At 36.5% G+C, this 25,153-nt stretch overlaps 1 protein-coding gene and 1 long non-coding RNA gene across 2 annotated transcripts in view; one reads left to right on the top strand and one right to left on the bottom strand.

Annotated features, from left to right (window-relative positions):
• Nucleotides 1-22,509, top strand: part of LOC124639336 (GAS2-like protein pickled eggs) — an 82,666-nt gene extending 60,157 nt beyond the window's left edge. Inside the window, exons 3-5 of the mRNA XM_047176648.1 lie at nucleotides 9,419-9,982; nucleotides 11,844-12,516; nucleotides 19,192-22,509. Of these exons, the coding sequence (XP_047032604.1) occupies nucleotides 9,419-9,982; nucleotides 11,844-12,516; nucleotides 19,192-20,096 (2,142 nt within the window). The 3' untranslated portion in view covers nucleotides 20,097-22,509. The remainder of the gene's footprint in view (nucleotides 1-9,418; nucleotides 9,983-11,843; nucleotides 12,517-19,191) is intronic.
• On the bottom strand, nucleotides 6,927-7,715 carry LOC124639338. Its single transcript, XR_006985460.1, has 2 exons — nucleotides 7,560-7,715; nucleotides 6,927-7,189 (listed from the first exon to the last, which is right to left on the bottom strand). It is a non-coding gene; the product is annotated as an uncharacterized LOC124639338 (long non-coding RNA).
• Nucleotides 22,510-25,153: the final 2,644 nt, after the last annotated feature.

Genomic DNA, 25,153 nt, shown 5'->3' with positions numbered 1-25,153 from the left:
CTACCTCAAAAATTTCTACATTTTAAATGTTCGTAAAGCTAAGAAAGTCTGGCTAAGATAGATCAAGTATATTGACTTAATTAATGGTATTAGTTTAAAGACTTTTTTTTTAGAAAACCGTGAGTAATACGAGAAATTGAATTCACATGATATCGAGTATCCACTAAGGACTTCCCTGAAGGAAGTTATTAAAGTTTGACACTTTAATTATGATCTTCGGATGTTCGTGCGAAGAAATTCGCTTTTAATTAAACTTGTACGATGATGATTAAATAAACTTTTTACAGCAAAGGAAACTCATTTGTCACGGTCATTATTACCGGCTTGTTACATGTAATGAAGACTGAATTTGTTAGCATGGTTATTTTAGTTTTATTAGCTGCATTTGGAAGTTTAATGAGGTCATCCAGTTCGTAAATGAAGATATCTAAACTGGTTATTGCAGCTTGTTTAATATTATCATCTTCCTGGTTTTTTATATTGTCATCTTGAGTTCATTATTCAGAATAATTTTGATATATTTCTGCAGTAAAAACATCAGCAGTGATTCTTCGCATAACTTAAACAAATGTCTAATAATGTGCGTTGCAATGTCTGAATCAACGCAGACAATAGAATCTCTCGCATGCGCAGGTTTATCAATAATCTTTATAGTTTGTAATGATATATTGTTGTTTTTATTCAATGGATCATTTGCTATTGTTGGCGTACTCGTGCCATGATTCGGTTTGACCAAGAACCTGTCATAACTGATTGATGGAGAGTTTTAGAACTGACCTTCTTGACACTCCTTATCATCAGGAAGTGGTTTATTGACAATTTGAAGTACTAGTGGTCTTGGAAGTTGAGCAATAGTTGGACAAACCTTGGCCTGTTTGAGGTCATGCTCGTCAGAATTTGTTTTAGGATGTTCATCAATAGAAAGTCCTGCTTCAAGTTCTTTCTCACGTTTCAGTTCAATAAAACAACCTTTCAATAAACCGTCTAGGCAAAAAACTAGTACATTCAGGAAACAGAAAAATCACTTTCAAAATATCAACCTTCAATACCTTTCCGTAAACATATTAAAAGAAAAAGCAGCTTTTCCTTCATACATACCTTACAAATATTATACAGCTAAGTTCTTTTCCAAAATTAAGAAAAATATCTACATTCTTTAAGATAAAAGTAAAAGCGAATCATTTCTCTTGAACGAGAGTGAAACCAAAAGGCCTTACCTGGCCTTGAACCCCCGATCTTTCCGGTTTGGCGGCCGGAGTATCGAACCTTAATTGAGTCAAGTGTACGAAGTAAACGCATCGGCATAACGTGACAATTTATGTGTCGCGATAAACTTGACTTGTGACTCAGGAACTTGGAGCATACAGCAACTGGATACGCCATGACCGTGTTTTCATCTCTGCCAAAGGCATTATGTAGTTATATCTGCCGGAGCTGTGGGATTGTTCGAAAGACTAACATCGGCCCTGGTACATAAAAGGCCTACGAAGGAACATGATCGAATCTTAGTCAGTAAAAGTCTGATCAACACTCTTGATGATGTTTGCCATAAAGGGCCAGGCCACAACAGTGCGTTGCGGCGTCGCATCGCAAAAATCAACGACGCATATCATATTAATCGCATAGCTGTGCAATGTTGTTTTTGCGATGCGACGCCGCAACGCACTGTTGTGGCCTGGCCCAAAGGTATTAAGTAATTAAGTCTTGGGCTGCGAGATTGTTCGAAAGAGTTACTGCGGCCCTGGTACATAAAAGACCTACGAAGAAATATGATGGGTTTTAGTCAGTAAAAGTCTGACACTCCCTCACGCTGCTAACCCACGGCTTGAGGGATTATTTTTGATGATTTTTGCGATAAAGGTATAAGTTAGATCATTGCTTATAAGTACTTTTATACACACCTGTGTGCTTTTTGTTCTATGTCAATTTGGTCGTGTTTGTGCGTAACTTGAACACAACTGTTTTGCATAGAGATTTGTTATCATGGTGGTTCTGGTTGGTTGAACGCTCTAAACTCAGAAATGTTAATTAAAAATATGCGAGATGAGACTTTGATTAAATGCAATGGACGCTTGTTAGCTGAGTATTTTGTTTGCATGTTTCAATGAGGTCTTTGAAATCTTTGTTAATATTGTTAGTGTAACATGTAGTCTGCTATGTTTCTTTAGTTTTAGAGTCGAATTGATTTCAGTAATATAAGAAAGAATTTCTACAACACCTGAAGACATGCTGTATAATATACCTACAGGATATATCTAGACTAAACTTACTTAACTAGAACGTTTCATATTTCACGGAAATGGTTTAAAACAGATTTAATTGGATCATACTCATTTAGGTAATTCAATTAAATAATAATTGTAAAATTAATTGATACATTTATTGCTTACAATAAATGGGAAATGAAACCTAATTAACTATTGCGCTACCGTTGCATTGATTTCAAAATACGTCCCTGTGTACAATTATGATTTATTTTACAAGTAGTACCTAGCGGTTATTAACCTTTTCTTTAAATGAATATTAGATAGGTAGGTCATTTAAAATTATCGTTTTTTTAATACCTAGACATATCCCATTAAATAATGATATATGAAACTAAACACCACAACACATAATTTATTAATGACTAAATCACATGACGGACTATAAGTCGTAGACAGTGGATGAGTAAACTATCTACCTACAATAGTACACAAGCCTATACTAATGTGTTGCGTCAGTAACCATGTATCGGTGATCCTAATCATCTATTGTCAGCTATCAATTGGTTCAAGGTTCACGCCTACTGGCACTATCTAGCCAAAACAATGGAATGCGGTGAAAAAGTTAGGAAAATGCTTGGTGACTAAAATTCTATTTAAAATGTTACGTATCTATGTGTGTTATATAAGTAGGTGCTAATAGAGAGGAATTTAGCCTACTGCTATCACGCTGGCCAGACGAAAATAGATCTCAGTGGCGTGCACTTGGAGAGGCCTATGTCCAGCAGTGGACTGCGATAGGCTGATGATGATGATGATGATGATGAATAGAAAGACCTGCTTCCCGCACCCGGTTAAATGGTGGCCTGTAAGTTCACTGGTGAATTTGTTCGCACTATAAAACTTTCACATATTGGTGTGATGTGACATATATGTTAGACCTAAGTAAAATATGCGTCAAATTATTATGTTTTGTCGTGACAAAAGTCATGGTGGTCTAGTGGTAGGACTAAAAAGCACAGCAGTAAAGTCTGATGATAAATTAAAAGGCTCCACTTTCTTTCGCACATGCCTATACTAATAAATATAATAAAGAGGAAACCTTTTTACACGTCGTTGCCAGTCGTTGGTACCTTAAAGGCTTCGTAAACTGCTGAACCGATTTCCGAAAAAATCTTTCACTGTTGGAAAGCACCCTCCTCGAGTAACATAGGCTGTACTTTATCCCTATACTATTAGTTCCCACGGGACGGAGGTGAAACCGCGTCAAATCAGCTAGTCATGAATATAACATCTAGCTATTTAACTATCTGTGAGTAGGTAATAAACAAGAACACTTGATTATGATATAAAATGTTTATCGCGTAATAATGAATCATCAAAATTTCGTCTCAGTAACCTAGTGGGTGTAGGCAGCGTAGGATGCACTCGAGGTGTTAAAAGTTTTAACATCAGTTGTAGTTAAGATCGAAAAGAAATAGGTACGAATGTTTTTAAGTATTTCTTCATAGTGATAACGAAGTAACTAAACAGGTACCTACGTATATGGTGATAGGTAGCAGTTAGGCACCTGAAATCGTGGTGGCCTAGTGATTAAAGCACCAGCCTCTCAGGCACAAGTGTGAGATTTTGATTCCAGGTTAGGCCAGAATCATCGTAAATTTTCTTTATTTTATGTACTTTTTAAGTATACCATAAATGACTGAGTAAAGGTAAAAGAAAACATTTTGTCAAAACCTGGACTTCTGAATAAGAAATCACCGATCGGATTTAAGTGACAGTGGCGATTAACGCTCATTCCTTCTCTGCATGAGAAGAGGCCGTTACTACGCTGCGGTATAGTAAAGTTTTTATACAGCACTTCATGTCAAAACCTGCATAACAATGTATCATCCGAAACACCACGACCCTCAAATTATGAGCTCACTCGCAATTACGTCGCGAATCCAAAAGAAAATAAAAATAAATGAAAAATTATGACACTTTGGCGCCAGTATTATTGCTTCAAGTTATTAATCTTACATCCTGTCATTTAAGTGCAGGTGATCAACATGACAATTAAAGTATCGTATTCACTGCAGTAATTCGATCAATTGTCTTTATTTAAAACTAATTTAAACCAATCATATCGTTTACTGTGGTGCATTTCCGCAGTTCAATATGTCTGGAGTTCACGTCATTTGTGTCTGGTCCTTGTTTACAACTGTCTGGTCCTGAAAAGTTTCGGTCCTTCGGTTGTTTATTAATAGTTTGAGGCTAATTTTTATTTAATGAAATGTTTAAAAGCAAATACATAATTTATTATCATCTGCCTAGCTTTTTCCCAACTATGTTGGGGTCGGCTCCTATTCTAATCAGATGCAGTTGAGTACCAGTGTTTTACAAGGAGCTTCGAGAGAGATTGTACTCATTTAAAATTTAATTATTGTTTACTTCAAGCCTCAAAAATAGCAGTGAATAAGTTAATAACAGGTGGGTAAGTAGTTATAAAAGCTTCCTGAACCAAATCAATAAAATACGAAGAACTCAAAACATATGATTACTCCTACATATGAAATTAAAAGTAATATCGCTGTTAAAAGTCAAAGTATTGAGTTAATAAGTGGACAGTGGGTAGGCAGGCCTTGGTCTTAACTGCTTTATTATAAGTGCAAAAGGTTTGTGCCTCTTTGGACCACGAGAACTGGCCCCATCGTAAAAAAATATACGGGCCTGCTTTTGGAGGATTATCACACTTTTGTCGATGAGGAAAATTACCTGCTATGCTACAGTTTTTTTGAAAGATACATACATACATTAAAACAAATAAATTAGGGTTTACTAAAAGTACCAACAGGGTTATTAATGAAATGAATTTGAAAGATAAGAAATGTGGAAACCTTTTAGCATATTATATTTTTTATCTTATTCCACAATTTTATCACAAGGGCCCAAGTGAAACATACCAAAAAAAAATCGAAGTCGTTCAGTAAAACCCATAAAAATACGCAGGCGTTCATTTAAAACAATAAACATATGAATAAACAATAACAAAAATAATACCTTACACAATACAAAATAACATGTTGCACTATATTATTAACTTTGTACTGACAAAAGACCATTTCGTGAAATCGCCATATAAGAGCAGGTAATTTCGTGAAATGACTGCTTGCTTTGCGAAATGTCTGTGAATGTTGGAATGTGAGAGAAATGTTAAATTGTAATGTAATGACATTTATTTTTGGTACGTACCTACATTCTAAGTTTGTTGTTCTCATCATGTCCCGAGCCTTTTTCGAACTATGTTTCGGTCGGCTTCCAGTCTAACCGCGTGTAGCTGAGTAGGTATGTACCAGTGTTTTACGAGGAGCGACTGACTATCTGACCTCCTGATCTCATTTACCTATTAAATCCGGGTTCTCCTCAGTTGATATTGTTTTACAAGCTTCTGCAATAAATAGGCTTAGGTAAATCTATCTTCCATTTACCTTTATCTACAAATATTATAAAGATGAACAGTTTACTTGAACTAGCCTCAGTAACTAATGGTACTGAACAAAAATTATTTTAGTGTTAGATAATTAGCTAATTTATAGGTTTCCCACGGGATAAACTGATGCTAGTTATTACAAAACAGATAGTTTCTACACACACAAATTATTTCCTTTGATCCTCATCCATTATTAAAAATTGTTGGTAAATGACCATTAACGGTACCAAAGCAACCTTAAACTTTTTGCAACAGTTATTAACCATAATATTAAATCGATCACTCCTTCGGTGGTCGACCAAAGCAATATATAGTATTAAGAAATTACTTTACAAAATCACATAGCCATCATACGCAGACAGTAATAACACATTTTATATCGATGATTTAACTTCTAAACGTTGCGCAAAAAAAAACTAGATTTATTTATTCAATCGGTTGCACCAATCATTGTAATGTACAGTTGATAGTTAGCCTCGAAAACGTGTAATTATGCTTAATACTTGTGTTACAATGTGATAAACGATATACTGGCGCTTAAACTTATAATTATGTTATAATTTACATTTATTATGCGGAATGACCATCGGTTCATTTGCATAAAACTATTTGACGGGAGTTGATTTATTTGTTTGTTGATTCATGATTATAAATCTGACAACCAGTCTTACCTAGGGTATATACGTATTACATTAAAGATTAGGGGAGATGTTCCCAAAACGGGTAAGCTAACGAAAGATGTTAAATAAAATAACCAAGAACATTACATGCGACTTGTATTTGTACTCATAAGGTTGTTTATATAATAAACTTTGGAAAACATAAGACAGTCTTAGTAATCTTCTTCAATATTCTGAAAAAAATCAAAAAAACTAAACCCCTTCGAAATACCCGCTTTGCCCTAGTGGGGGTCCTAAAACGGGTAACGCCTTTGGGCAAAGCAGGTAATGAATGAATATATGTGATAAATGAATTTAAAAACATTTAAAAAAATATCTTAGCCTCCCCCCTATTATCCAGGAAATCTTTGTTAATTAGTCTCCTTAAATATGTTAAACAGTTCTCTTATTTTGATCAGTCTAGATTACTCTTTTACGTCATTAAATGTTACATTTGAAATTATAATGCTACCAACAGATAATTTTGTTAAAAATCAAAGAAAAAATATTTAAATTTCTTTATCACGCTGTTCCTGTTCTTCTTCAGCTCTCTGTGGCTTTCTTTGTCTTCGATTAGCCTTCTGTGGGATCAATTGAGGAAGTGCCCCTTATTTTATTGGTGTTACATGATGATCCTCAGGTTGAAGAAGGATTGTAGTTTGTGATGGAGTCTTGCATGGTGTTATAAAATCCTTAAGAATTTGTGTTTCTGCCGTTATAGTCTTGCATGGTTTTGGAAGTTCTTCAATATACTGGCCTACTGGTGTTGGAGTATGAGGTGGACTTATAGCTTCGTCAAGAGGTTGCGGTCCAGTTTCATAACTTCCACATCCCACGAAGCATTTAAAGTTTTTCTTTTATATTTATTCACCCAATTAAAAAAACAAAAAAAAAAACAAATTAGGTATTTTTTACATTTGAGTCAGATAAATAATGTTACTGGTCAGCTTAATACATATCATAAATTATTCCAGGGCAAATCGGATAGTCACCCGTTATGCCCCTACCCGTTTTGCCCAAAAGCACGTTTTAAATTTCAACTACCTTAACCATAAAATAGTAAACAAGGAGACCACTAATTATTCACAATTAATAAGCATATAACATGCAAAATGATAATACAAAACTACGAAAACCATATCTTACACCATATTTGAGTAGTTAGCACTAGCATAATTCGATTTTTTTTAATAAGTTCAGCAGAAAACTTTTTTTACGTCTTACCTCGAACACGCTCGCTCCAGGTGCGCGAGCCGACAGACCGTGATCGGCAGGGGGGTAGTGCGCCACTCTACACTCACAGGTTCACACTAAGATCTATAATATTCGAATGGCAAGGCCTACCCGTTTTAGGAGGGGTACCCGTTTTAGGAACATCTCCCCTAGTCTTACAACCAGTCTTACCTACAGTATAACCCACGGTGTATATATTACATAGGATTGCCCGGGTAACAGGGTTGAGGACGCCACACAGGCAGTCGCTCCTTGAAAAACTCTGGTACTCAGCTGCATCCGGTTAGACTGGAAGCCACCCCAACATAGTAAAAAGGGAAAACAACATAGGGAAAAGGCTAAGCAGATGATGATTAAAGATTATATTCACTAGTTTTCACATGTTGTTTGATAAAATCAATATTATGAAATGCTTTAACAATAAATACGCATAGACGTGTTTATAAATAAACAATTTAAATACCTAACTATCGACAGTTCTCAGCGGTTCAAATGTACAGTAAATTGTGGCGACATATTGCAACTCATTGTAAATATGTTATGCAAAGCGCAAACGCATACTGCATACTGCGCTTTCAATGAGCTTAGGATCTGTGCATATGAGGACCTCTACTGTTAACGTGCAAATTTTTTGCACATTGGGGCTATTTCTAATATTGAGCTTTAGGCTTTGGTACAAGTAATGAACCTCTGAAGACATAACTTTGAAATAGTTGAACCAATTTCGATGACACATAGTATAAGAAACACCGCTGAAACACCACTGCTTTCATGCATGGTTCATCTGTTTAATATCGACGGTGTCACAGACAAACACACAAGTAGCTAGGTAGCAAATAACAATAGGTGGCAAACATATACTTAACACCTCTTTTTGCATCGGTCCTTAAAAATTTCTATCAAAGTTCTGCAAACACATTTTACACAGACCTAAAACTCCCACTGAGCGCACCTTTATATCCCAGCGAATTATTACCAAACGTGGTCTAATAACAACACAAACACAGCAGTTATGCCACATCTAGTTAGTAATACAGCTGCGTACCTTAGTGCAAATGTCGCGCTCCATACTTTGTTATGTTAAACAGACTTAAGTGTTAGCTTTAGACTTACTAGAAGTCTTGCTGAAATGGTTTGTTGAAGTTTTAGAGACGTTATTGACTGTTTGTGAATGGAAAATACTGATAGAGGCTTTTAAAGGCTTGTTTTTGAAGTGATTGGCTGTGTATAAACAGTTTTTGATGAGAATGATGTTGGTTATGGTTACCTATATGAAGATTTTAAAGATATAGCTAACGCCACAGAAACCTTTAATGGTGAACAATACCAAGATGTTCAATAAGATGACATAACATTATCAACAATAGGCGAGAAACCTAAAAAAATAAAACACGCCCACGTATTTGTAAATCAAAATATTTGACCTTCAGTATAATGCTCAAACAGTCTAGCAAAACCGCACAAAAACACAGACATGTAAAGATCGATAGGTCTCCTAGTTTCAAAGCTGCCAATATTTACACAGTCATCGTAAATTCAGTTTTTGTTTCACTTGAATAAATAAACTTGAGTGTACGCCACAAGGACAATCGAATGTACTTGCAATAATAACATTACTATCAATGGGTACTGTAGATGGAAATTGCAATATTTACTTTAAGAAATGCAGAGTTAAGAGCATAACCCTTCTTAGCAGAAGGATAGTTAAAGACACATATAAGTTTAACATGTAAATCACTGACACTATCTCCCCACGAAGACGAGTAATTTCTTAGTTTTAATATAATAGTATATCTCTTTCATCACCTGTTAAACTGTAGCCTAATCTTATGTTTTCTCTCTTATTCCAGCACGCAAACGCAGTCCGTGACTCCGCCCGCCTAATCCTGGAGTCTCCTCAACCAGAGTCTGACGATGCCCTCGTCCTCGCTCGGGCCCTTCGCACACGACCTCCTGTCAACATGCTCCCAGCAGCCAAAGCTGGCACCTTCTTCGCAAGAGACAACCTTTCCAACTTCATCGACTGGTGCCGAAAAGCCCTCGGCATCCTAGAATGTCTGCTCTTCGAAACTGATGATCTTTGCTTAAGAAAGAACGAAAAGCATGTCGTGCTATGTCTTCTGGAAGTTGCTAGAAAAGGAGCAGTGTTAGGCATGCCTGCTCCTCTCCTTGTGCAGATGGAGAGGCAGATAGAAAGAGAGTTGGCAGGAGAGGAATTGAGGCCGGATGATTCGGCGCTCGGTTTAGTACCTTCGGCTCCTCAGCCGCAGCTGGTGACGAATGACTTGAGGAGTTTGGATGAGAGGGTCAGGGATCTTGTGGAGAGGTGCTCCTGTCCCACCCAGTTCCCGATGGTGAGGGTTTCGGAGGGAAAATACAGGATCGGTGATACTAGGATGCTAATCTTCGTCAGGGTAAGTTATTCTGATTAATTTGTAGAGTCAAATAAATTAGGATATATGTCAATACCTACACAAGACTTTAAAAAGCAATCAATATTTATTTGTGTTTTCATACTTTTCTCGATTCTTCAACTGAAAAAGTTAAATCGAAAAAGTTCCACGGGGACCGTCGAATGTTTAACTCATAATAGCAAAATGAACAAAGTCACAAATAAATAAGTGTTCTCTTTATTCTCATGAAAGGGGAGAGTAAATTAAGCCGTTCCCGTTTGAGTCTAAATAAGATTTCCTGTCTAGACATAGTCCCATTAGAGTTGACTGGGAATTGTTCGATGTTCTGTTCGTCTATAGATTTTACTTATAGCACTTCCCAATATAGGGTTATCATACAGCAATAATGGACTTAGTCTTATAGGAAACTGATTTTTAGGTAATTGTAAATACTGCTTCTATGTTTAGTATTCAATGATCTCCGTCTTGTATATGACACCTAAAAGTAAATAGATAGAAAGAAGTAATATCAAAATAAGGGCCCTTAAACATACTTGAGAAGTTATAGTAAGGATAAATCTCGGTGTCAAAACATTCTAAACTAAATACCGCACTAAATAACTTAGTGGACAGAGGACGCCTGCGCACACGCCGCTGTCGCAACGATTGTTACGCCATATTGTAAACAATGCGGCTCAAAGGATCCAACGCGTTTGGTTAACCTGAAATGTGGAGATGTGAGGAAAAGTGGGTGCCACGATAAACACTTCACTCTTGGACAGGAGTTAAATCTTATTTCAAAAGGACCTTTGAATGAGTAGTATGCAATTACGAAAGACCATAAAAAAATACTATTAATGTTGGCAGATGAATGCGTGAGAAATTACGGCATCCTAAAATTAAAAAGCCAGTTTTCTCTTTACAAGTTTGATTCCAATTTGTACAAGAACATTGCCATTAAGCCAGGTTTTAGTACGAAACAACGAACGCTTTATTCATTAGCACTAAAAATAGATCTCCAAGCGCCATTTAATGAAAAAAAAAAAACGGTTGCACACCCATTCGCGCCAAACGAGCTTGACTTTTAAGGTCATTCAAATAGTGTTCCAATTCCTTTGACGACGTATCTATGATTCATTCTATTCGATTCCTTGTTTGGTCAAATCGAATGGACGCCTCATTGTAGAAAACGACTTTCGACCTTATAACAACCATTGTAAGCTGACCTCTCGTTTGAAATAATTTGTATTAGGAGGCAGGTCAATTTATATTGGATATTTGTGTAGATCCAAATTTAGGAAGACCTCGGATTAGGAACAAGCGTTTAGAAGGGAGAGGTCTCTTTAAGTTGGATGATATCTAACGATCCATATTAAGGGATGCAAGGCTAAGAACTGAACGAAGGCGGATCGAGGCCACCAGACTGGTATTGATTGGGACTATCAAGGCAGCATTCCCACGGTATCAGCGAATCTTTATTTGGAATTTCTAATAAACGAGTACCTAAGATCCCAAGTTACGGTGGTCACTTTGTTTTAAATACTTTGCCCAGTGTAAGTTGGTCTACAAAAGCCTTACGCTTAGTTGAACCATGAGATCGGATTCCAAATTGAATGCTCTCTCTGGTATTTTAAATCTATTCCTAGTGGCCACTTTTAAAGTAAGAGCTATCGGTTATTGTCGATTACTTATTTTTTATCTATCGGTAGCTCGACCACCGGTTTTTAGGATCGAGGACTTCTTACTATGGAGGTTGCCTTTTAATCGAGATTTTATCTGATTTTTACAGCTATAAGACATTTATCTACACGAGACTTATTGGCCTAGTTAAGAATATTTTTTAAACTGTTCTATTTTTTAATACATTGCTTTCTTTCCACAGATCCTTCGCTCCCACGTCATGGTCCGCGTCGGTGGTGGCTGGGACACTCTTGCCCACTACCTGGACAAGCACGATCCCTGCAGATGCCGCGCCCAGCATCGCACCTCCCTCTCCGCCCGCCTCGCCCGCCCCAAGCATGACCTGGCCGGCGCCACCGTCACCTACGAACGACCAGACGCTGGCCCCACTTCCCTGCCATACACCAAAACTGAGCCAAAGATCTACGAGCCCATGTCTCTTCAATACAACGCCAAAATCTACAACGAGGAACCGAAGTCTGGGCACTACCAGTCCAACCACAGACTCAGTGATGCTCCCACCAGTCTACCTTACTTAGGTGACTTGGACCGCGCTGCTTCACCCAGCAGGAGGCATCTAGCTCCTAGAGCAAACAGTCCTTCAAGAAAATCTTCATCTCCGGATCGAAGGACAAAGATTGTCACCTCTAACCATTTAGTGCCGACTCCTCATGGAATCAGGAATAAGAGTCCTAGGCCAGTTTCGCCAGCACCAGCAGCTGAAAGCGCTTCTGATAATGGATCTGAGGTCTCTGATGAGGGGTACAGGAGCCTGGGAGTGGTCGCTGGGTCTACACAAGGGTCTCCGTCTACGAAAACTACGAACAGATACTCGTTGCACAGCCAGAACTCGATTGAAGACGTAGAATTTAATGGTAAGTTATTTTCATTTTTATCTTCTTTCACATAGGGTGTTAAATTCAGTGTCACATCAGCCTACAATTGTTCCATTTCTGAATTGTCTCTTCCATCAGTAATAATATTACCAATATAATTATTAACTGTAGTCATCTCAAATTCCTGATGGAACCAATTTAAGGACTCAATTTAAATGGGATCTTTGCACTGGGCAGAATCTGGCACAAGTACTAATTCCATCCAGTCAGGCCTAATTAATGATAAAGTGGCTCTATGGCTTTGTAATCAATATTTATGTTCTTTCAACCCTGGGTGGCTGGACGCAGTATTTTAGATATGAATTTGTCAGTAAGATTTAGTGCAATGATAATAACTCTGGACTTACATAAGCACCATATTTCATTTTATAAATAAGTAGCAATATGTCTCGCTGTTTCACCTCTAGTTTTGTCTATATCATTACCAATCTATTTGGTCTCATCCTTAGCAATCAATATCAGTTACGAAAAACTTACCACACACTTAAACAGACAAATGTACCTAATGATCATTTAATCACACGTCTAAACAAACGAACACTACTTAGTTAATTGCCAATAAGCAGTATTTCCGAACGAAGAATTGCATACTGCACAATGCTGCCATTTAACAAGTATTTGCCACATCCGAGTGTTGACAGTCAATGAATGTTGCACAAATGATATCCGCTCACCGCGATGTTTCGACATTTGTGCTAACATACACACAGACGAACATATAGACAGACAGACATACACGTGAGTTCTAAAGTCAATACTTACTGCAGATGAACGGCAAATAGGATGTTGGTGACAGACGTATTTGTAGACACTGCAAATTATGAAACAAAATACACTTCATAATCCTCCTATCTTTATCCCAATTTTATTTGGAGTAGGCGTAGCTTGTTTTCTTCTTCCATACTCTCGTTATATCAACTTCGATACAATCCATCCATCGTTTCTTTGGTTGTTCTCTTCCACTATATCCATGAAACTAACTGGTCAACATGTATGTTCCTGAAATGTATCTCTATAATACAAATAATGATTTCAGTGTACATATGTACATACCTAGACAATTTCATTTGGTGAGGACAGCGCAATTTTACGCTACACTGCGATCAGTTGCGAAAATAATTGCAGGATGATTGCAAGTCATAAGCGGAAGCGAGTAGCTAGAGTATCTAGCTGTACTAATGCGTATAGTACCTGTCACTTTTTCGGGGATGTTGGAATAAATATAATACTTACTGATAGTTACTAACTTGAACCACACATCGTGTGCAAATATAGGTACATAAAATACTCATTCAACGTAACGTGTTGGTAGCGACATTTCAGTAGTAGGATAATGACTTTCGCTGAAAAAAACTATGTTGGGTTCCGCAACCAGACTCACCAATATTTGACAGGGAGCGACTGCCTATCTGTCCTCTTCACAAAACCCAGTTACCTACCCGATACCTTTTGCTTCTACAATCTGACTTCCCCCAAAAACAATCAAAATGTTCAAACGTCATTCGGAATCCCCCAAGTTAACGTGCTTTCCGAAACACGCAAATCGTTCCCTAGAATACCTAACGATTGATCGACACGTGCGGCAGTCACTTACCTTATCACAAAAAAACAACGAATGAATGCATCAATTGATGAGATAAAGACTCCTTCATAGTTACACAGGTAAATAGACACGAGATCAGATGTTACCTTTGTACTATCGGGGACACTACTGCTTGACCACCACTAGTTTCCTTATTGCTTATTCTCAAGAAAAAATCACTTTCTTGCTTTGCCCTAGGGACCCTAAAACGATATTATGCTATACTGTAAGGTGCCTGTGTTTCGGAAGGCACATCAAACTACATATAGGTCCCGGCTGTTATTGAACATCTTTGGCAGTCGTTACGGGTAGTCAGAAGCCAGTAAGCCTGACAACCAGTCTTACCAAGAGGCATTGGGTTGCCCGGGTAACTGGGTTGTCTAGGTCAAATAGGCAGTTGCTCCTTGTAAAATATTAGTACTCAGCTGCATCTTGTTAGACTCGAAGCCGACTCCAACATAGTTGGGAAAAGGCTCGGGAGATGAGATGTTGATGCTTTCCTGGAAAGTCCCTAAAACTATGAAGAGTTTTCTTCGAAAGATTTTAAACGCACAAATTCAACAGTGGTCAGGCTTAAAAGTCTGTGGTAGTACATTCCGTTCCACGTGAGACATATGGCATGTGCAGTGCACAGTTTAACTAGTATTTATATTTTTAGTATTGCACAAGCGACATTCACATAACAGGCTCGATAATACGCTTTGTCAGGACCACATTCCGATGAGCTAATGCAATCATATTATCATTATATACTCGGTAAAGATGTTGAGATTCTTTGAGAAGAAATAAATTGTATTTTATGGCTCGCAAGGAGTTGACAAATTCCTTGCTTTATGCTTTGAAAAAACATAGTTTTCATTTTTAAAACATGTTGTCCTGATATAAAACTTTTTTTACCACCTGCGTCTTGCTATTTCAAACACGTCTCGAAGGTCCAGAATGCACGTGGATAAAAAGTAAGCTAAAGCCGTGTAGAGTTTTAGACCCTTTAAGTACCAAAAGAATGTTTCAATTTAAATATAGGCATTTCACAATATAGGTAGCCATTTTGTAACTGAAAGTCACATAAGTACAAGAAGTGATTCTCTCAGGATGCGTCAAAAACATTGTGAAACAGCTGTTTAAAATTATATCCTCCCCTATTACATAACACACTTTTATTCTCGAAAGGAACAAAGTGAATGTCCCATTAACATTACCATATAATTCACCGGTCAACAACATTACGACTTGCGTCAAAATTTCGCGCTTCTAACAATTGTTGTCCTTGAGCAACCAACATGGTTGTCCTACGGTGACATGGCAGCAACCATATGTAACAGTTCATTCATTTGTTTATATTAAATAATTTAAATAACGTCAATCGATTTTGATTGTTATTGTTGATTGAATTAATCATAATCGTTGCGGTCATGTGTGATGTGGACTTTATTAAGTTGGTGTAGAATGTTCGAGATTTTATTTATAATTAAGTATATTGGAATGTCTCAGACTAAATTATTTTTCTTTCATAACACCATTTCAGACACTCATTTCCACAATTTGAACACAATGATGCCTTGCATAATAATTGTTGATAAGCACTCGTCGCCATTACGTAATTCGTAAATAGTTTGCATTGTGTGTTGGTCATTGGTGAACGGCTTTGACCATAGCTAATTATAGAATTTTGTGAAGCACGTCAAGTGTCACTTCCATTCACATTCGTTCAGAATGTTGTTATGTTAGTTAGTTTTTTCTATTTATATTTAGTATGTTTTTATAGCAGTATATTATATTTTATAAATATATATTACACACTTAGTATGTATATACTTAGTTAAGGTTACACACCGATTGACGTCACATGTTAGTGTTGGCCATCGCTGAAAACCAGCGCCGCAACTCTGTCTCGCATAGGGTCGCTGCATATGCTGAGCGAGGGCCATTTCGCGTGATCGTGACGCATATTTTCCTTTTCCCATTCTCTTTTTTTTTTTCGTTTTCATTCCTGTTTTGTTTTATTTTTGTGAGCTTTTATATGTATTCGTTTTTGTGTGTGCGTCACGAACGCGAATAAACGTTTTGATTTGATTTGATTTGATTTGATTTAAATAGAAGAAATTATTTAATGCTCCACTTAGATAATATTAGATTTAAACATAAGTAACGCACCTGGATACAAAATATGCTAATCATGACCTTTTACCAGGTGTCTATCTATTTTAATATTGGTCTATATTTTATTCCACCATTTCAGCATAAAAATAGTAACATCGAAATTGAGAATATTTATTTAGTCAGTCAGTTAAAAAGTTTTATAATGGCAAAAAACTCTATTCCCATTAAATAACTAGTTTTGTCAGCGGTTTCACCCGCCTCCCGTGACAATTACTCCCCTAGGGCCACAAAGTATTAAGGAATGCTACAAACTACTTTATGAAAAAAATCTTTCCGTGTTAGATAGCCCAAAGGGGCTTTTTTTTCAAATTGATTCAGTAGTTCCTGAAATTAGCGCATACAAGCAAACAAAGAAAATCTAAGGCTTTATAGTAATTGTATAGAAGATTATTTATAACCCTTTATCATTTATTTATTCTTCCATGACCGTCTAAACAAAAAGACTGCATAAGTTATCTCATTACTCGTTTCATCCTACGATAAGAGTTAACATTATCTCATCTAACTAGCATTTGCAATTAGCGTTATCAAATAGTTGTAATTAATTATAAACAAATCAGTGATCGCAAGGGCGATGCTATCAATTCTAATGAACGTACAAGATTAGTGGCCGCCATCTTGATCCGCCATGTTTTTTTTGTAAATTCATTAGAAAACAATGCTGAAGGATTTTGTTCGCATAAAGAGGAAAATTGTGAGGCTTTCTTTTGTTTGTTTTTGCTTGTAGGACGAGGTGAATAGACTATTAATGAAAGTAATTCCTTATTAAAATAAGTTTTATGATCCAGCTATTATTAAAATTACAAACTCACTTCTACCGTATGATTTAACCGTATTGCTACTGGCACTGGTAAGGTCCAATTTTATCCGAGCTATTTTCCTTAAAGAATCCATGATTAAGTACTCTTGTTTCCTAATTACGATAACAATTTAAAATTACAAACCTGCCTCATGTAAATATGCTAAAAAACTAGCTTCACTTTTCCTATCACCTTATTTACACTACTAACCTTTCAACAACAAAATACCGATCATAACATTACCACATAAGGTCAAAAGACGAATGTCACATAATAACAAGCCCACATATGAGTGACATTAGTCATTGAGACACTCAGTCCTGCTTGCCCCGCAAGGCAAGCATTCTTCCCAACATGGTTGTAACAACATTTTTATAAGTAAATGGTGTAGCTATGTGGGCGAATATGAGGCCCAACTAGTGATGTTGTGAGAAATTAGACCAGAGCTTATTAATAATATTTATTTTTGTAAATATTTTGTTTTAGAAGTAGGTTGATTTTTCCTGAATAATTCGGACTTAAATGCGATAAATTACTATGAAGGTACAATACCTTTTTCTTTATTCGACGTTTCGGCTGAATTGTATTGAGCGTGGCCACTGGTTGGAGACCCCCCAACCAGTGGCCACGCCAACCCGTAAAGTTTAAAAACCTCTAAAACCCTCGAAAAACGTAATTTAACTTTAAGTACTACTTAATAATATTTCTGATCACTTTATTATAAAACATAGTCTCAAAAAAATACTGGCTTTAGTGCCCGGTTTAAACGATTATCTTGTAAACAAAACTTTTCAAAAAGAGCAGATTTTTTTGCAGAGTCTTTGCAATTTAGGTATATACGTACATATGTAGATAGGTTTCTATATACAAGTTCCTTGTCACAACAACAATGTAACTGTCAGCTCAGTTGAGCTCTAATTATGATCTGGATTGATGGCACAACACATCACGTGTAACTCACATACTACACGTGTTTATTAACTAAGAATAATCAAATAATATGAGGATTGAGAAGTGTACAAGGTTGTATGAAAATTGCAAAAACATCAAATAATATGGACCCCCAAATATGTATACCCTAGAAAAACTTTAAAATTGCCAGATGCTCATATTTCTCAGCTCATAGCTCATTCGTATTGAATACACTTGAAAATGCTCGGCATTGTCACATTTCTTCGCATCTGATCACGTAGTCAAACACCTGCCATTTTTATATCTACGCATGTGAGGCGCACGTGACAATGTGAAATTGAGCGAAAAGATAAACACTAACAGGCTCCACTCAAGAATGTCACCAGCCTATTGTATTGGCTTTGGAATGCACTTCTATGACCTTCCGATCTTGAGGATCTGGTTAAGATATTTTTATAACGTGAAAAGACATAATTTAAACCCTTGTTCAATCTTGCTTTGATAAATAAATCAGTCGGTTAAGGAACCAAATTCTATTCTTTAAAATAAATAGTAGTTTCCCTTAATCGTAGGTGATCTACACGTTTGCTAAAAAGCCAAGCAATAAAAAACAGACGAATAAACCTATGACTAGAGAAAACCTTACCACCTTTATAAAATATTTCTTTAACACAAACGCTTGTTTTAAGTGAACATTTGCGGAAAAGGGAAGTCCTCACCAGAGCTACGGTATTCTATAAATGGTCACGGACATAGCCCGATATGGTCAGAATTATTAACTTAATGTAACTGTTATTATCCGCTAAACATGGTCATTGTAAATTAGATACTGTTTTTATGATCTGAGGGTTAAGTAAAGGGTTAGGAATGAACTAACTAGCTCTCAGATTAATTATAGTGTTGAATAATGTAAGCGAGACATTCTAGGTGTTATAATTTTTCTGAAATGGTATTACAAGCAATATCTGGTTTAGAACTAGTAAATAGCTCATGATATTATGAATATCTTTGCATAATAGGTTTATTGATTGGTAATTTGATTTTGACATGACTGCCGATCGAGTACATGTCGGACACTGATTGAGGAAAGACGACGAAGAAATAGGTTTACATTTAACTTTCTGATGCAAACTATACATGCATCTTTCATCATTCCAGAGTCTTTCATCCTTCTTAATTTCTTTATTTTTCTTTCTTCAGAGCGTCTCGACCACGACGATGGCTGTCACATGGACAAGAACGAACGAGCTGATGACCACGTGAGCCTCAACACCGGCCTGCGCAAGACTGACTTCTCAGACACATTCTACGGGGGCAGGAAGCCCAGCTCCATCGACGAGAAGTCCAACCGAGGCAGCCCCGACCGCGTGGTCGTCACCGAGAGCAACGACTCGCCGAGCAAGAGCCTTAGGGCGACAAGGGAAGCTTCCCAGTCTCCTACGAAAACGATAAGGAGCCGACAGGCCAGTCGCATACCCCACTCTCCCGTGAGGAATCGAACCCCTAGCCGTGGGAACACACCCAGCCCCAAGCATGCCCCGAATCCTGTTCAGACATCACCCAAGCTAACTCCAAAACTGCCGCCAACTGCCAGAAACACGTGGGGCGGTAGAACGGCCCCCACTCAGGCTAAAGTCAAGTCCAGGCCCACTTTGGGAGCTGACACATTTGAAAACCCGAATAAATCTCCAAAAATGAGAGCTAAAACTCCTCAGACTGATCCCTTTAAGAGGAATTCTCCTTTGAGAGCCAGCAGTGCTACTCTAAGGTCCCCACCGAATCAGAAGCCTCTGAGTCCTTTACTAGAACAGATCTTGAGGTCCACTGAAACTGCGAAAGATGACGCGACGGTACTCGAGAAAATGAAGGAGATTATTAGAACATATTCAAAAGGAGACGATTCTCTCTCCAGGACTAGTTCTAAGGACTCAGATTACGCTGACTTCACATCAGCCTGGGTTATGTCTGACGGGAAATTAGAAAGGTCCACCAGCACGAGGCAGTTGGCCGCTCCTAGGAAAGACCAAAGGAATGGTTCGTCCAGGATACCAGCGCCAGTTTCAATCGGCTGCCGACGGTCGACATCAACGTCACAGTTTCAATGACAGGAGTCTGAAGACACAGACACTGCGGAACTGACCAGTGATAATTGAACTGTTTATACTAGTGTTTAGTTTGTGAAGACAGATCAAATTAAATCGGTGATAGTTCAGTGAAGGATTGCAGCCGAAATGGCGCTGAGTGTGATATTTATATGACGTGAAATATATGGACTTTGTATCGCATATCTTTGTGTAGCGATAAGGTTTAGATTATTAACGGATTAGACAACAGCCGGACTCTGGCAAGTTTCCACGGTTAATATAAGATAGCTCATGAATGTAGTGGTTTTACCAGTTTTTAGCATATAATTTGGTAGATAACACATTTTTGTGACCAATTGTGGTACTTCGCTTGAGAGTCCGGCTTAACCACGGCATAGACTTTTGTCCAAAACGGCGGTTTACATCAGACTTATATCTATAGTCAGAATGGTGTAACCCGTCTCAATTTAATGACGATTTCTAGAAATTTAATCGTAGATTAGTACTAATTATCGATTAGAAAATTCGTACTAACATTTTTAACATCATAATGGTAACATCAACCATTTTGAATTTATTCAATTTTCCATCTATTTGCTTATAGACCGACTTTTATGATATTGAGAGTTGAATGTCTAGAAATTTTACAGAAAAGCAGAACTTTCTTTGATTAAAAGTCGGTTAAATATGGTGCTAAGCAATACAGCTTTTGTTGTTTAGTTATTATTAATTTAATTATTTCAGCTGATTTAAAGCGATTTCTAGCCCTAAGTTAGATAAGGGATAAAACTTGGCCCAAACAATATTTTTTCCAAAAACTAGAGATTACCTGTATAATTGAATATTTAATTTTGTTGGATTATGATTCAGTAAAAAAACATTTTTCTTTCAAACAGGTAAACTTTAGTGTTTTTTTTTTACATATTATTATTAGTAATACACCATTATTGATAGTAAATTACTAATGTTAATATTCTGACAGTGAGTACTCAAGTACGATATATTTTACAAAATGACAAGTTTAGTTAAGTTTGTATACTTTAAGTTTTAGGATAACTTTTTTTGTATCTTCCCGGTTAAACTTTACTAATTAATAAAAGTTAATTAAAAATAAAATATTCGTCATTTGAAATTATGCATTTAATGAAAATATCATTCCATATTTTGGATTCGCCGGGATATTCAGCAATTTTGATTAAAAGTAATCTCATTTTTTTATATAGGTTGTGAAGGGTGAAGCTTATAAAATCTGTAGCGTTTTTTAATAAAAAAGTAAATAGATCATCATGTAGCTATTTTGTAAAAAAAAAAAACAAATGGTAATATGGCATTATAATAAATCATAACTTAAAAAAAAACACAAGAACATCCATTTTCATACCTCATTGTAGAATTTAAAGAAGAGATATTTTTGCACATTCTAAACAATAAAAAAAACATTAGTTTTTTCACTAGTTGCCATAAAACCGTCCGTTTCAAGTGTAGTAAAACATAGCTGTACATTGACATCAACAAAATGTTATTTTAGTATTTTATTTTTTAAATCATCTGCCTAACCTCTTCCCAAGTATGCTGGGGTCACCTGCTAGGATGCAGAAAAATATTTCACCAAGTTTTATAATAAAAACCTAAAATAACATTTTGAAAAAAAAAAAAAAACATTACTTCTATCATTGTAATAGATAATTTAATTTTAATTAAATTAATGATTGAAGTGAGTGTAAGTGAGTTATCATTAAGATTTAATATCTAGGTCTGTTAGTAGACCTTTATTTAAGATGTCACAAATTAAACTTCTATGTAATAAAGCTACACTTAAGTTAATAGCTTTTAATCAGAAATGTACAAGATAATTATGTCTTACACAATTTTTGAACACAAACTTTTTTTTTTTTTTAAACCTACATATTGTTTATAACGCTTAGCCTTCAAAATGTTATCTGTTTACTTAAAATAATAAATATAATTTATAATAAAAAAATTGGTTTTATTTTTCATAAAAAAATACACCAAAAATTACTAAAAAATAAAAAAGGAAAATATTAATTTATATTATTTTCTTGTGATTTAGTAAACAGATGACACAAAATGAACATTCTTTATTAATTAGCGATTAAGAAAAAGTATACACCATAATTAAGAATATAAAAATTATATTATTTTGTGAGAATGTCCGTAAATATAAAATTCTTATGTAACATTGTGATACTATCATTAAAAATATTACTAAAATGAAGGATAAAGCAGTTTTTTTAGTTCTTTTTACGATTTTTGTATTTTCCAGTTTTTTTTTTTTATGATAGTATACCAATGTCAGAAGCTAGAGGCTAAGATTTATTTAGTTTACATTATTTCTCTTCGACATAATGTTACCAGTGACTATGCCATAGATATCTGTTATTATTCTCGGAATAAACGATAAGTTTATCTTATATTCTTCGTATTTTATTCAAAAATTACCATTTTATTGAAATAACGAGTAAAAAAATCATAAGTAAGTAAAAAATGAGAGTTAATGTACAGTAATAGCGTTGCAAAGTGCTAACAAACATGAAAAAAAAAGATCAAGGACCTTCTAAACCTCTTTTCTCAAAAGTATCAGAAAGAACATAAAAAAGTATAGCGAGCTGTCAAATATGTCACCATAGTACCACGACAGAAGAAATCTTCCGTGATGAGTCCGTGAATATTATGGGCTCATCTATAGGATGTCCATACCTCACCTTCTCGCACAATTCTGGCAGACGGCTTCCTTCCTCATCATCATATTTGCCACCTACCTGTGTATCAGAGAACTGTTCAGAGCTGCCTACGGTCAAAGACCTCCTGCTCCCGTTCGCTCGTGGTAAGCTTGCACCTTCTCATCTTGTAAAAATTGCTTTGCTTGACTTTGGTTCTCACGATTTGCCTAAAGAACCTTATTACTATGGTTCACAGTCGTTACTGGTAATCAGAAGCCAGACTGACTCCAGTTTAACCACGGGGTATTGTGTTGCCCGAGTACCTTGATTCAGGAGGTCAGATAGGCAGTCGCTCCTTGTAAAACTGGTACTCAGCCGAATCCGGTTAGACTGGAAGCCACGCAGGTAGTTAGGAAAAGGCTCGGGAGATGATGTTGGCTCGAAGAAAGCTGGAAGCTGGTGGCAATCTACCATCCGTTCTGGTAACATGATTTTATGGGGGGAACTGCCCTTACTCACGGGACATGCGCGTTGATGAACGTAGTGTAGGATATCTATGTTTAGCTTCCGACCAGAAAAATGGTTGAGGCTAGATCGGCGCTGGCTATCAGCCCTCATCCTCTATAGGACTTTATGATATAGATAACTAAATCTTCGAGGAACTTTTAATATATGATTAGCATCAACCAGCAGTCAGGGCACCATTTTAAGGTCAATATTTATTAAAAAAATTATCGCCGGTAGTCGCCGTAGTTGTATTTAAATCGAAATCCAGGCATATTAGTTAGGCAAATAGGTGTTTATAACAAGTTGGTTAAAAACGACCTATCGCTTCTTCCCTAGTTGTCGAAGACCCTGTACCGACTCTAGCTGAGAAGTTTCTGATAACAATTTCAAGCAGTGGCCTCGTTCCCTCGCTCAAGATGTGACGGCTCCGGTTTTGAGAATGACCTACCCTGAAACCACATATATCTCTCAATTCCGGCCTACCGCAGTTTTTATTGTGATTCTATCTTCTTGTTGGCTCGCTCTCGAGCAGATCGTAAGGATTACTAAGCCTCAGAATTCTTGCTGGTGAGTAAGGGTTTATTACTTTTATCAACTCGCGTCAAACAAAAAAGGTTTGACTTTGACTTCGTGTTTCAGCCGCTCAGAATAACATTTTACCTACAGACAAAAAGAATTACCTACAGACAAACCCATAAAAAATATTTGCAACCATTATAATAATATTTTAAGTTATTTATTTATCGACTTACCTATGTAACTTGACTTATAACATGTAACATTTCTTGATTTAGTGCCCCCGCTCGACGCTGTTAGAGGCCTTGTATTATTATCTTTTGAAGATCTAAAGGTAAATTCTTTTTTATTTTAGTTTTGACAAACAGTTTGGTAAGTATATACCATTCAATACACCTATTTCAATCATCCATAATTACAAAGTAAGTGTAAGTAGCTAACGTGTGTGTTAAATTTATTTTCAAGCAACGCTCATAACGCTCAAAATCATGCTACAGCCTTCATGTTTAAGATTGAAAAGGAAAATAATTTGATTAAAACTGTAAAGAACTGACTAATCAAAATAATAATTATGTTGCATTTTGTCCGCCTACATAAATTTCTTGACTAGCTTGTTTCACCCGTGCTAAACGTAAACAGATTGATCTGACTAAGACTTACGCAGGAGATGGTACTCGCGCCGCACTCGCATTTTCTTCTTCCTCTGTAGATGTCTGGTTTGTGAAGACCCTTATGTGCATACACTTATATAAAGAAGTAAAAGAATAAGGGTCCGTTCAGACAGACATTTTTCTTTTCACACAGACCGGAATCGTCTCCGATCGGCTCCGATCGGCTGCGTGAAATGCAATCGGAGCCAAACGTCAGCAAGACCGAGAAAAAGTTCGCGATCGGAGCCGGTCGGCTCCTCTTATTATTACACACCGAGCGCCTTCGAGCATTCTTAATGACAAAAGCAACGCATATGCAAAAATAAACCTTACTTCAAATACTAAGTACCCAATTTTAAACGTGTCAAGAATTTGCTCTCCTGTCCGAGCCGGTCTGTCTGAACGGACCCTATGACATTTCTCGGCTGCCGGATAATCACTGTATTTCCTTTCAGATTGGTCTAAGATGGAGTACGATGCTCTGATTTTGGGATTGATCATTTATTTACTCTTAGTGGGAGTATGTTAGTATATTTTGTTCTGTTTATCCCAGTACTTGCCCCCGTCAATGGATTCACCCCCGTCCCGTGGAAACTATGGGCTATCTAACACTAAAAGTTTGTTTTTCATCGGACAAGTAGTTCAAAAAAAAAACAAACTCTATAATTTAGAGCTTTATAATATTTTTTTTTATATTGGGTATAGATTGAAAGGGTAGATTATT

Source organism: Helicoverpa zea, chromosome 19 (assembly GCF_022581195.2).
Source record: "Helicoverpa zea isolate HzStark_Cry1AcR chromosome 19, ilHelZeax1.1, whole genome shotgun sequence".
Taxonomy (NCBI): domain Eukaryota; kingdom Metazoa; phylum Arthropoda; class Insecta; order Lepidoptera; family Noctuidae; genus Helicoverpa; species Helicoverpa zea.
The sequence above is the reverse complement of the archived record's forward strand: the minus strand, read 5'-3'. Positions and strand labels throughout refer to the sequence as shown.